Source organism: Rhinatrema bivittatum, chromosome 3 (assembly GCF_901001135.1).
Source record: "Rhinatrema bivittatum chromosome 3, aRhiBiv1.1, whole genome shotgun sequence".
NCBI classification, from domain to species: Eukaryota; Metazoa; Chordata; class Amphibia; order Gymnophiona; family Rhinatrematidae; genus Rhinatrema; species Rhinatrema bivittatum.
This window is the reverse complement of record NC_042617.1, coordinates 551,793,684-551,807,484: the sequence shown is the minus strand read 5'-3', so window position 1 is coordinate 551,807,484 and position 13,801 is coordinate 551,793,684. Positions and strand designations below refer to the sequence as shown.

Here is a 13,801-nt window from a genome sequence, read left to right as displayed (position 1 = left end):
TGCGTGCGAGAATTTGTGCGCGGTCGTAGTTATGCGCACGGTGAGTATGTGTGTGTGGCCGTAGTTATGCGCATGATGAAGTTATGTGCACGGAGTGCGCTCCGGTGTGTGCGCTCGGCTCAGAGTTGTGCGCACTGCTGAGCGCACAGTTATGCATGCAACTCTATGGGATGCACAAAAGTTATGCGCATCGGCCGCTGGAATGTCCTGCGCGTACCACCGAAGGGAAGATGGTGCAGACGACCCCGCATGTAAAATGGCGCCCCCCCCCCCCCCTTGAGTCTCCACATGTGTGGACAGAACAAAACAAGGATCACAGAGGGCCGAAGACAGCTGTTCAGAAGGCTGTAGGCCTCTAAGCATAGGGCCCGGAGGCCTGAAAGGGAGATGCTAGGCAAGGCAGAGCTGGAAGGCGTGGAAGCCACAGGCTAGGCAAGGTCTCCAGCTGCGGGGGGGGGGGGGGGGAGAGAGTTTTATCTTCACTGCCGCGCTCGGACGTGCACCCGCTGCCTTTAAGCCACTCTGGGGGCTAAGTCAACGCCAGGACCAAGGCAAACCTCTAAGGGATATCAGAGATCACCTCAGGAATTCTTGACTGGGGGAGGGCCCCTTAGGTTTCACCGCAGGAGAGTGGGGCTCGATCTTCTTGAAGGTATATTTTCTAATTACTAACACTATTCTAGTGTGTGGGATAGTGTCCATTGGTCCTGAGTCCATCTGGATACACGTTAGGAAATCACATGTACTGGAATTATCTGAGATATTAATTGTGCTTATTACAACCTTTTACCAGTAAATGATTTTCTTACAACTATCATGATCCATAGAAATCTCTACTGTTGATTTTTTTTCTAACTCTGTACCTAGAAATTCTTTAACTATTCCTTCAAATCTGTTATCTTGCAAACACACAGGCCGATGCAAGATCTCTTCCAGAATGAAGAGCCAATATATGAAAGCGTCCTATAATGTGTAGCCGCCACACTGACTTCCTTAACTGATGGACCTCTTGAAAATGTATTTGGTAATGACTTGATATGGTTAAATAGTTGGATACATTTTTGCTCTTTTTAAGGCATCTGCTGAACAAAACATAATTGGGTATGTTTTGGGATATGCCAAATAAGTAAATCCTGCTTGTCTTTTAAATTATGCTTTGCTGTGAAAGCATCACAGTTTTAGTATCTTATTATAGAGGGGGGCCATAGTTTCGTAGGCCCGGAAATGGTTTGATCTTTTAGTCAGTCATTCTATATCATTATCAAGTCTACTATGTAGCCACAGATGTGTTTTCAAGGCATTCATAAATTATACATGAATGTGGTTTCTTCTCCTGAATTATAAATAATTATAACATTGTTTCCTAACAACTGAGCGGTTTATACGTTGCTTGTGGACACAGAGAACTGAGCAATTCTCTGATTTTAGATTCTCAGGGCTGGGACTAGGAGGGTGAGGGGGCGTCATCAGGGCTGCTTTTATCTATGGGCATAAGCACACAAGGCTTTACCATGATGGCTCTATTGGCCAATGTTCCAAAGAACAGCCCCTCTGCTTCCTGCTCTCAATCCCTCCCCTCCCAGGCATGCAAAGAATAGGATGAGGAGCAGGGAGTGAGGGGTAAGCCTGGAGCAGACAGGGCACAGTGCAAAGCAAAAAAAAAAGAGCCCGCTCTCTCCTATATAATCTAACCGCTCCTCTCCGCCTGTCCCCCTCCTCCATCTGCAAAGAACAGGAAAAGAAGGTGAGGCAAAGCTAAAGTGGATAGCAGAACAAAGAAGAACTCAGTTTTTCTCTGCATATTTCTATTTTTAATTTATGATCCCTTATTCTGTATTTGGCAAGAGTCTGTTTTCTGTATGTGTGACCAAGGTGAGGTATTCTGCCAGTGTATTATTTCTGTGTAAGTAAGTTTAGTAGTCCAGCTTGTTCTGTTTTCTCACTGGAAGGTGTGTTGGTGTTTTAGGGTCTGGTGGAGTATTTACATCGCTGCTTTTCCATGCAGGGTTGTTCCTGTTTGAGTTCTACACTTAATGGTCTCTTGGTATGGCAGGTTTGCTATTGGTAAAAATTGATATTCTGGTTTTTACCAAGCATGGCCCCCAAAGCAGATTACACCAAATGTAAAAATGTATAGGTTGTGAGTGACTTTTGGCAGGATTCTGTGTTACTTCACAGAGTGCCTGGTAATGCAGGGACTTTGTGTCACGAGTGGCAACAGAATTTGAATGTTTTTCCCATGGTGTTTAGTAAGGGGAGAAAATTCCATTTCAGCCCAGCCCACCATTTCTTCAACAAAGAAATTCATACCACATCAGGAATGATAAGTTTGGATATGTCATAGAATTTCTTTTTTGCAGTCTATCTCCAAAAAGTACAGGAGGACACATTCATCAGACACGGACATGATTTCTGAAACATATTGTGAGACATTTTATACACACAATCAATAATGGAAAGACCTGTATTTTTTATACATAATTTCTCATCTGTGTATTAAAAACTTATCTGTCCATTATCTAATCTTTAAGAATGACAGAGCGGCTCATAACCTTCTGATGGACTCAACATTCCGGTTTTGCAAACTTTAATTCAAAACATTTAGGCACAACATTTTATAATCACAGCTGGCCACACATTAACAGGAATACTATGTTTCGAACCACTGAAGCTCCCTACAATCTACAAACAGCGTTAGCCCGCTCTCCCGTGGACTTTACTGAATCGGCCCGAAAATCCTTACAAAGGCATAACCTCCCCACCTGAACATAGTACAAGGACAATATTACCTTCTTTTACTCATGCACCTGAGCATATAGTCAGCCTTATTGCGCTGGCTAGCAAACTTCATGTTGTTATCTCAGATGATTATTTCTGTGTCTTTCATGATTACTTAAAGCAAGTTCCTGCCCTTCTAATTACCTATTTAAAAAATGTATATGCCACTTAAACGGACTAGCCTTCCTAAGTGGATTATATAAGACAAATATTTTATAGTCAAACACAACATAGAATTACTCCAATCACAGAACAATCTTTGCAATAGGGCAAATGCTCTACACAACTATGATAAACCTACTCAGAAGAAAAAGCTTCTAAAAATAATAAAGTTACTTTTTCCTGAATAGGACATAACCAGACACCAGCTGGCTCGAGAACAGACGCCGGCAAAATTGAGCGTTGGCTGTCAAACCCGCTGACAGCCACCGCTCCGGGCTAAAAGGAGGCGCTAGGGACGTGCTAGTGTCCCTAGCGCCTCCTTTTGCCCATTTCTACCGCCAGACCTAATTTAAATACTGAATCGTGCACACAGGCGAGTGGCCTGTGCGCGTGCCGGGAGAGCGGGCATTCGTCCGCTCTCCCGCATTTTTACTGAATCGGCCTGAAAATATTCCTGATTACAGGCCAGCTTCTTTACCAATCTTCCATATGGAACAGCCTCAAAAGGTTGTCTGAAGTCCAGCTAAGCAACAGACACTAAACCTCCCTGACCAGCCACTTTTGTCACCTCATCTAAGAACTCATTCAGATTTCTTTGACAGGATCTGCCCTTTGTAATCAGCCTGTTTCAAGAAGTTACTGTTCCTTTTGCCCAAAAGGAAAGTCAGACTGAAAAAGCTGTAATTGCCTGCTTCTTCCTTGTCCCGTTTCTGAAGTGGGATTACATCTGTGGTCTCTTGGAATCTCCTGTCGCCAGACAAGTTGAACAGAGCTGTTAGGGGTACAGTCAGCCCTTGAGCTCTTTCTGCATCCAGGGATTACTTTATCATGTCCCATGGTCTGATCCACTCATTTCTTTAGTTCTCAAGCATTTCATCCTCTGTAAATGGGTTTATGATCATTTCACATACATTTATGTCCCCATTTCTTTGGTACTGACATTCCCTTTCTTCTATGAATATGGTGCAATAGTATTTAAGATACTAGGCCTTCGGTTGGTCCACCTTGCTAATCTCACACACTCTTTTTTTTTTTTTTTAATCTTAACTATGCCCTCTTTTTTTTTATTTTTTTCCTTTATATATCTAAGAAGGTTCTCTCTCCAGTTTTTACTAATTGGGCAATTTTCTCCTTATCCTACTGCCCTCCTTGTTCAATGTGCTTTTTGCTGCTGATATTTCTGCCTCTTCTCCTCTGCCTGCACTTTTTAATATTTTCTCACTACTAATCTCTTTGCTCTTAGCTCTTTAGACAAACATATCGGTGACCTTAGCCTCTTCATTATGAAATACTTTGTGCAAGATGAGAATGGATTTCAATGCCATTGATACTTTTATCCTTGTATCAAATGGAACTTTAATTTCTAAATAAATAGAAACATTTTTTTTTTGCTTCTCAGCATCCTCACTATTTTCTTTTGTAAGATTTCAACTCTCTTACCGAAGCCGATGCAATATATTATCTAAGCTAGGGCTTCCCAAACCTGGCCTGGGGAGCCCACAGCCAGTCGGGCTTTCAGGATATCCACAATGAATATGCATGAGATAAATTTGCATATACTGAGTCTCCATGGTATGCAAATGTATCTCATGCATATTCACTGTGGATATCCTGAAAACCCGACTGGCTGTGGGGTCCTTAGGACAGGTTTGGGAAGCCCTGATATTCTAAGTATTAAAACCTGTATGCTGAAATTCAGCGCAGTTTCTTAATGAACATGCTTAAAATGTTTTTTTTTTAAACTCCCAAAGCTGTAAGTTAATTGTATGCTAATGCATTAAGAGTTAAAAAATATACACAAACTCAAAAATAGCATAAAGAAAATGCTTAGTGCACATAAAAATACAATTTATGTGCATAATCATACAATCCAGTCTACAGGTCCTACCACCAGAACTCCAGCTTCTGCCCAGAGAATAACATTAGCCCTGGAAATTTCACTCCACCTCATCCTAGTAGTTAAGACAGTAACTTTAAAATCGGCAGTGGACGCACATGGACACGTACGTCACCATGCACACCCAGGGGCGTGGCCATTTTATAACTTGCGCATGTTATAAAATAGGCTGGCCACGCACATATGTACGTCTAGTTTTAAGTGGGCACACACAAATCCTGCTTCTACTGTGTAAATCGGGAGATTTTAAAAAGAGGTGCATGCCCACACCATAAGAACATAAGAAATTACCATGCTGGGTCAGACCAAGGGTCCATCAAGCCCAGTACCTTGTTTCCAACAGAGGCCAAACCAGGCCACAAGAACCTGGCAATTACCCAAACACTAAGAAGATCCCATGCTACTAATGCTATTAATAGCAGTGGCTATTCCCTAAGTAACTTGATTAATAGCCGTTAATGGACTTCTCCAAGAACTTATCCAAACCTTTTTTGAACCCAGCTACACTAACTGCACTAACCACATCCTCTGGCAACAAATTCCAGAGCTTTATTGTGCATTGAGTGAAAAAGTATTTTCTCCGATTAGTCTTAAATGTGCTACTTGCTAACTTCATGGAATGCCCCCTAGTCCTTCTATTATTCGAAAGTGTATATAACAGATTCACATCTACTCGTTCAAGAGCTCTCGTGATTTTAAAGACCTCTATCATATCCCCCCTCAGCCAGCTCTTCTCCAAGATTAACAGCCCTAACTTCTTCAGCCTTTCCTCATAGGGAAGCTGTTCCATCCCCTTTATCATTTTGGTTGCCCTTCTCTGTACCTTCTCCATCACAACTATATCTTTTTTGAGATGCGGCGACCAGGATTGTACACAGAATTCAAGGTGCGGTCTCACCATGGAGCAATATAGAGGCATTATGACATTTTCCATTTTATTAACCATTCCCTTCCTAATAACTCCTAACATTGTTTGCTTTTTTGACTGCTGCAGCACACTGAACCGACGATTTTAAAGGCTAAGGTCACCGATATGTTATGATGCCTAGATCTTTTTCCTGGGTTGTAGCTCCTAAATATGGAACTACAGCAAGGGTTGTTTTTCCCTATATGCAACACCTTGCCCTTGTCCACATTAAATTCCATCTGCCATTTGGATGCCCACCATTACCAGTTTCATCTGTTTGCCCAGTTATGGGCAAACAGGTGCCCTGCCCTATCGCGCCCCATGCCCCACAGTCTTCACCCTATCCTTGTACATAGTTATGTTTTTAATTTTTAATTTAATTTTAACTTAATCAATTTAATTTTCTAATTGTTTTAATTGCTTTATTTGCATTGCATTTGTTTTCCCATGTTGCCTTTGTGCCCGTTTTTGCTCCTTCCATACTTTCTATTGGTTCTATGTACCCCCTTCCCCCTCCCTGTTCAATGTATTTTCCATTCTTTTGTTCCACTGTAAACCGATATGATGTTTCGACTTATATCGGTATAAAAAAAATTCTTAAATAAATAAATAAATGGGTTAGGTCCTCCAACTCCCCCTACTTTAATAGCCTTCACTCCCTTAAAACCCGTCAGCTATGGCTAGATTTTTTTTTTTTTTTTTTTTTTTTTTTTAAACGTACTTGGCCCTAGACCTGGGCATGCACCCAGATGTGCAAGTATTTGCATGGATGTCTTTCAGTCCCACCCTGGAAAGCTCATGCCCCGCCCAGAATGGGCAGCAGGAGATAAGTGTGTATCTGAGCGGCTTTTTAAAAATACGGTGGATGCATGCAAGTCCAACTTATTCGCACATCCCCTAATTGATGTGCCTGCCGGGCTTTTAAAATTCACCTTTAAGTTTCCAGGGCTACAAAAAATCAAGGTATGCCAGCGTACCTCTCTGCATGGAGGTGTAATAGCCAATACCAAATATCATTAGCATGGGATTTGCATGAGAGGGCGCTAACCTATACGTACATTGTTATGCGACAAAACTCTTTCCAGCATTAGCAGTAAAGTTTTTGTAAAAAAAAGCAAAAACAAAAAAACTGTATTAAACTGTGCACCCTGCTAAGCACAGGTTATTACATTGGCCCCTGAATTTATTTATGTATTTAGATTTAGCTCATGCCTTCTCATTGGTAGCTGGAGTTACATGCAGGAACAGCAGGCTAAGTCCTAACCTTATGGGACAAACTAAAAGAAAGTGACAGAGAGCTGCTAAAAAGGTATTATATATAGAAGAAAACCACTTCAGATATTGAGTCATACATACCTTTTATAGGGTGCATAACATCCTTCAATGTAGGACATACTCAGACTCAATAATGATTTAAACAGGAGTCCCATATTTAAATAAATCATCATCTCCTTATTGATCCAATAAAATTCAACACAACCTAGTGAACTCAACACAAGATGATATTATGACAATGAACAAAAATGTGTAAAGAGTAACATCTAAACTAAGTTTATAAATTGATATCTTTTTATGTTAGCAATCATATGTACCTTTTGGAAACTCTGTTAATCATCGAAACTTTGTAAACCGTTGTGATGGCGAAACCGAACGACGGTATATAAAACTCGATACATAAATAAATATATATATATATATATATATATATTCCAGTTTTTCTCCAGGACCAAACCAAGCACTAGAACTGTGCACTAAACAGAAGGCTCAGAAAGTATATTTAAAACTGAAAATCATGAAAGCCAACAAGATGCCTTGTCAAGCAACGAAGGATTTCTTCCGAACAATTAGAAAGAAAAACCTAAACACAGAGATGATAAAGCTTCAGTTATTGAAAATCACTGCTAAGCAAAATCCTGGCGAGGTCAGATTTCCTGTTGGAAGACTGCCAAGCTTGCATATTAAATATTTACTGTCCAACCATAAGAATTTAGCATGATCAATAATCTTAAAATATTTTTTAGATTTCAACAAGTTGCACTGCTCCTTACTTTTAATAACAGTCACTCAACTGAAAACAAAAACAACAACAAAAACAAGAGAGAAGTGACCCCATTCCCTAGTCTCAGGACAGCCATCTTCTTGGCAAGAATGTTGCAGCCTCCCAGTCCAGGAATGGAAACATAATGAAGGAATGACAATCCTATTGGCAAACAACTCAAGTGTGGGATGCCAACCAAGAATCTTCAAAAGCACAGACGTGGCAAAATGTAACATTTTTATATTAAAATATATTTTTAATTTTAATGCTGTTTGAACATTTTTAAAAGCTGCCTCTCAATCCTAAATCCAAAAAACAACAAAGACATTAAGGAAATGCTTCCCCGTGTTGTCTTTCTCCCCTCACCCCTAGCAGACATGCGAAGCCCATAACCTTGGAAGAAATGCCCTCGCCTTCCTGATGCTCAGCTCAGCCCTAAGTATAAGTACATAAAAAGTAAAACAGTGAGATTGCTGGCTTATTCCACTTATGGATGGCATAGGGGCCTGCATGGAGCACTACTTACAACCCTATAGGGGACACAACAGGATTGGGGGTTGAAGTCCATGTAGGACTTTTATCTATTTTGGGTAAATCGCTGATGGGCAGACTAGATGAGCTTTTTAGGTCTTTATCTGCCGTCATTTACTATGTTTACTATGAATGCATGGAAATAAATGTTAACAGAGAAACATAAGGGCGATACTTTTTTTTTTTTTTAACAGACTTAACATAATACATTTCTTGGGCTGAAGGAAGGAGTATCAGCTCCCGAGAGCTAGTGAAGTTAACTTAGTCGAATGAAAAGGAAGCACTTTATACTATTTGTTGAACAGCCTCTGTTAAATCCAGGGGGGAATGAAGATGGCAGTTCCAGTGCTTGGCCTGGACACACACTATCCCCCCCCCCGCACCGATGTCATCTGCTGCTCTCCCCACCCGGCTCTCACCTCCAACTTGTGGTTGATCTGGAAGACGGTCTGCGCCTTGTGGCAGAGCTGCGCGAAGCAGGAGCTCAGGCCGGTCATCTTCTGCCGCCCCTCGTACGTGATGTCGGCCTGGTCCGGGTCGATCTCACCCAGCAGCAGGTCCACGTCCACGAAAGCTTTGTCGAATTCCTTCTCCAGCACCTCCAGCCAGCGGAACATGGACATGCCCGGGCCCGACGCGCAGGGAGACGAGCTGCCCACCGCTGAGCACTGACCGCCCGCGGCCGACATGACGGCGGCGGGCGCCCTCCCCGGGCCGCTGACGGGGAGCGAGAGAAAGGGGAGATTCCTGGGAACCCGGTCTCGCCGCAGCAACCGCAGGCAGCGTGAGGCCGCCGGGGCACCGCTAACGAGCGACGAAGTTGACGGGTGGCTGGGAAGCCGCGAGGACGCGGCAGTGCGAGGGGGGGGGGGGGGGGGGGGGAAGGGGGAGTCGGGATACGCATGCGCGCACTGGACACCGCTAAGCGGGGTGGGGGGGGGGGGGTGTTGCCAACTCGCTTATTTCCCGCGAGATTGGGCTTTTTGTCCTAGTCATTCGCGTTGGGTTTTTTTTTTTTTTTCGATTCGCGGGTTGCTTTTAATTGGGCGATTTTTCCTGCCAATCGCGTTTTTTTTGGGCTTGGTGGGCGGGACTTGTGCTCTGATGTTGAAGTGATTGGCTGCTGCTGCTGCCGATGACGCCTGTCCATGGCAAACTCACCCTAAAGTTTTGCAGCAGTAAGCCCAGCAGCTGCAAACTTTCACGGGAGCAGGTGGGCGGACCCAGCACGGAATTGCAGCATCAACAGCGTGGCACGTGGGCAGAGTCAGACCCGGCAGGCCAGCACGGCGTTGCAGCAAGCAACAGGAAAGGAATCTTCCGTGCAGCTGCAGACCTGAATGCTGAAGGGGGTGTAGCACGGAGCTGGCTACAGCCAGGTATCAGGAGAGGAGGAATGAGTATGTTGGGATCGGGGAATGAGTGTGTGGGGGCCAGGGATGTGCTGGGGGGGGGGATGAGTTTCAGGGGCTGGTGTTTTTTAAATGTCATCTATTTTTTTTCTCATTTCTTCTCCCTGCAGCAATTGCCCTTTGTAAGAAATCCTTATTTTGACAAAAAGAAAGCTTGTCCAAACCTGCCTACTACAGGTAAAAAATAATGCGACATGGAAACTTGTAATGCTATTTTTTTTTATTTGTTCTACACCAGTTTTGCTTTCATCTAATTTTGCTTTTTTTTCTTTCATTTCTTCTCCCTGCAGAAGAGCACCTTTGTAAGAAAGCCTGGCCATACCTACTGTTTCTGGCCTTGGATGCTACCCTACTAAATGGTTTGATCTACTATGGCTAAAGTAAAGAACTGGGCTAAGTACTGCAAAACGTGGGAAAAGGAATGTGAACTAAAAGCATGGATTCAGCCTGTTTGCAATGAGAGGAGGGGGAATGAGCGTAGGGAGATTGAATTTTCAATCTCGTGTGTTTGGTCTTTTTTTGGGGGCTTGGTTTTTTGGAAAAAAGTGCTTGTTCTTTCATGAAAACCTGGCAACCCTGGTAGGGGGTCAGGGTGGCGCATGCAGCCAGGGAGTTCAGAAGTCTTCCCTACGGAAGAGAGAAACTGGCAGGGCGGGCAAGAAGCTGAGGCAGCAGATTTGGATTGGCTTGGCGGCTGCTTCTACAGTGGCAATGGTTTTTATTGTTGTTATTATTTATTTATTATTTATTTTTAGATTTTTATATACCGGTGTTCCTATATGAAATAAAGATCACATCGGTTTACATTGAAACAGAACATGAAAATTGAAAAATGAAAAATATTAGAGGCACCACCTCCTCTAATCTCTAACTCGGAGATCTTTTACTTTTGCCTGCCACACCGGCACAATACAACATGTCTGAATCTGGCACCATTGATCTAGATTACTCCAGGGGGAATTCGCAGAAAATAGCAGAGGAGACCCCGGTGCGCTACCGGCGCACCGGCACGGCACACAGGGAAGGCCCCTGTGTGCCGTGCTCCGTTCACAGAGAAGATGAGGGCACGGCACACAGGGCGCACCGGCACGGCACACAGGGAAGGCCCCTGTGTGCCGTGCTCCGTTCACAGAGAAGATGAGGGCACGGCGCACTGCTCGCAGCACACAGGGCCTTCCCTTTTCGCCGTGAACGGCCCGCCGGGCCTTCATCTTTGTCGCGAACGGAAAGGGAGGGGAGGGTGAGAGAGAGTAGGAGAGTATGAGAGAGAGCATGGGGGGTGGGATGACGGTAAGAGAGAATGTGTGGTTGTGTGTGTGAGAGAGGGGAGGGTGACAGAGCATGGTTGGTAAGAGGGAGGGTGAGAGAGAGCAGGAGGGTGTGAGAGAGCATGGGAGGTAAGAGAGGGTGTGTGCTTGAGTGTGGGTTTCAGAGAGAGGGAGCCTATATGAGGGGAGGGGGATGCCGGTGAGAGAGAGAATGGTGTGGGGGAGGGTGAGAGATAGCTTGTTGGTAAGAGGGGGAGTGGGGGGTTGCTTGAGTGTGGGTTTCAGAGAGGGAGTCTATATGAGGGGAGGGTGTGAGAGAGAGCATGGGAGGTAAGAGAGGGAGGGTGGGGGGGGAAGCTTGAGTGTGGGTTTCAGAGAGAGAGGGAGCCCATATGAGGAGATTGTGAAGGAGTGTGTATGTGTGTGAGATTAGGAGCTCATGTGTATGAAAAAGGGGTATTGTGTATGTGTGGGTGCTAGCCTGTGTGAAGGGATTGTGTATGTGTGAGCCAGAGCCTGTGTGAAGGGCTGCATGAGAGACAGACATAGGCAGCCTGTATGAGGATGTATGTGTGAGAGAGAAAGGGAGATTGTGTGGGTGTGTATGCAAGAGAGAGGGCCCTGTATGTGGGGATGTGTGTATTGTGTGCGAGAGAGTGAGGGAGCCTATATGAGGGGGTGTGTATGTGGAAAGGACACTCTTATAGGGAAATTCTGCTCAAAATACTTAAAATTCTGCAACTTTAATAACTTTTTTTCTGTAATAATTTAATTATTTGTAACTTTTCCAATTTTGGTTCGATGTAAACCGGTGTGATAAGAATCTTCTTCGTGAACGTCGGTATAGTAAAAAGATGAAAATAAATAAATTAATTACTTATTTATTTTATTTATTTATTTATTTTATTTATTTAGCGTTTTTCTATACCGGCATTCATGATTAGAAACCACATCATGCCGGTTTACATAAAACAAGGGGTGAGAACAAGAAACGAAAAACAAGTGCAAGGAGAACAAAAGTTACATTACAACAGGGTCTTAAAACTGGGAAGAGAAATTAGAATAAGAGAGACGAACGGAAGAGATTAAAATATTTACATTATTTACATTATGATATGAAATCTGTTGTATAGTTTGCTGTCTCTTGTAAAATTACTATCAATTAGATCGGGTCTGGGAAGGCTTGTTTAAATAGCCAAGTCTTAAGCCTTTTTCTAAAAGACGGTAGGCATGGTTCTTGTCTCAGCTCCGGAGGGATAGAGTTCCATAATGAAGGGCCGGCTGTGGAAAAGGCTCGGTCTCTGAAAGTTAGGTAGTGAGTGGTTTTGGTTTGGGGGACATGGAGTGATCCTTTGTAGGCTTCTCTGATGGGCCTGGTGGAAGTGTGTTGTCTGAGAGGAATTTGTAAATCGAGCGTTGTTTGGTGATGTATGGCCTTGTGGATAATAGTGATGGATTTGTGGATGATTCTGAAGTGTATAGGCAACCAGTGCAGGTTCTTGAGAATGGGTGAGATGTGATCTCTTCTCCTGGTGTTGGTCAGAATTCTCGCAGCTGTGTTCTGGAGCATCTGAAGGGGTTTGATGGAAGCAGAAGGAAGACCAAGTAAGATAGAGTTGCAGTAGTCTATCTTAGAAAAGATAACTGCTTGAAGTACCGTTCTGAAGTCTCTAACGTGCAGGAGCGGTTTGATTCTTTTAAGTACTTGGAGTTTGTAGAATCCATCTTTAGTAGTTTGTTTGATGAACGATTTTAAGTTGAGATGGTTGTCGATAATTATTCCTAAGTCCCTTGTTTGGGTGGTAGGTGGGTTGGTATTGTCAGGTGAGATGATCAGAAGTTCCGTCTTAGCCGAATTTAATATCAAGTTTAAATTCGATAAGAGGAGATTGATTTCTTTTAGACAGAGTTCCCAGAATTCAAGAGTTTTGGCAATGGTTTCATTGATAGGGATCAGGATCTGCACGTCGTCCGCGTATAGGAAGTGGATTAGTTTCAGGCGGGTTAGTAGTTGACAGAGCGGAAGGAGGTAAATATTAAAGAGTGTGGGTGAGAGGGAGGAGCCCTGAGGAACTCCTAAAGATGAGGAATGTCGGGAAGATTCCTTGTTGTGGATCTTTACCTTATATCCTCTGTTGCTGAGGAATGAGTTGAACCATGATAGGGCAGTTCCTGATATTCCTATGTTCGACAGTTGGTTGAGGAGGGTCGAATGGTTGACGGTATCAAACGCAGCCGAAAGGTCTAGAAGGATGAGTAAGAAGGATTGGCCTTTGTCTAGTCCCATGATGATGTTGTCAGTCAGGGATATGAGTAGAGTTTCCGTGCTTGATGCTTTACGGAATCCATATTGAGAGGGGTAAAGTATTTTGTGGTCTTCAATGTAGTTGGAGAGTTGAGTATTGACCAGCTTTTCCATTATCTTGGCAATAAAAGGAAGGTTTGAAATTGGGCGAAAGTTGTTGGGGTCTTTATGGTCAAGATTGGGTTTCTTTAAGAGTGGTTTTAGAGAAGCTAGTTTAAGTTCTTCTGGGAAAATTCCCTGGGATAATGAGCAGTTTATGATATCTGCCAGGGTTTTGGAGATTGTTTCCGGTATAAGAAGGAGGAGCTTTGTAGGTAAGTGATCGAAGGGGTGGGAGGAGGGTTTCATTTTCTTAAGTAACAGAAGGATGTCAGAGGCTGTGATGGGTTCGAAAGATTCCAAGGAGGTTCCTTTGTTTAGTATCTGTAGGTCAGCGGTGATAGGATTGTTATTAGGGGTCAATCGCTTTAGTAGGTTAGATATTTTATCTTGGAAGAAAGTAG

The 13,801-nt window shown here is 43.4% G+C and overlaps 1 protein-coding gene and 1 long non-coding RNA gene across 3 annotated transcripts in view; one reads left to right on the top strand and one right to left on the bottom strand.

The window, feature by feature from the left end:
* The window catches only part of GOPC (golgi associated PDZ and coiled-coil motif containing), a 110,464-nt gene extending 101,261 nt beyond the window's left edge, over nucleotides 1–9,203 (bottom strand). The window contains exon 1 of one of the 2 annotated variants that reach the window (XM_029596436.1): nucleotides 8,733–9,203. In XM_029596436.1, coding sequence (XP_029452296.1) covers nucleotides 8,733–9,002 — 270 coding nt within the window. In that variant the 5' untranslated portion in view covers nucleotides 9,003–9,203. The remainder of the gene's footprint in view (nucleotides 1–8,732) is intronic. The other variant, XM_029596437.1, reaches the window with a different exon arrangement.
* Nucleotides 9,204–9,340: 137 nt separating this feature from the next.
* Nucleotides 9,341–10,976, top strand: LOC115088299. Its single transcript, XR_003855744.1, has 3 exons — nucleotides 9,341–9,692; nucleotides 9,836–9,902; nucleotides 10,016–10,976. It is a non-coding gene; the product is annotated as an uncharacterized LOC115088299 (long non-coding RNA).
* The last annotated feature ends 2,825 nt before the right edge of the window (nucleotides 10,977–13,801 follow it).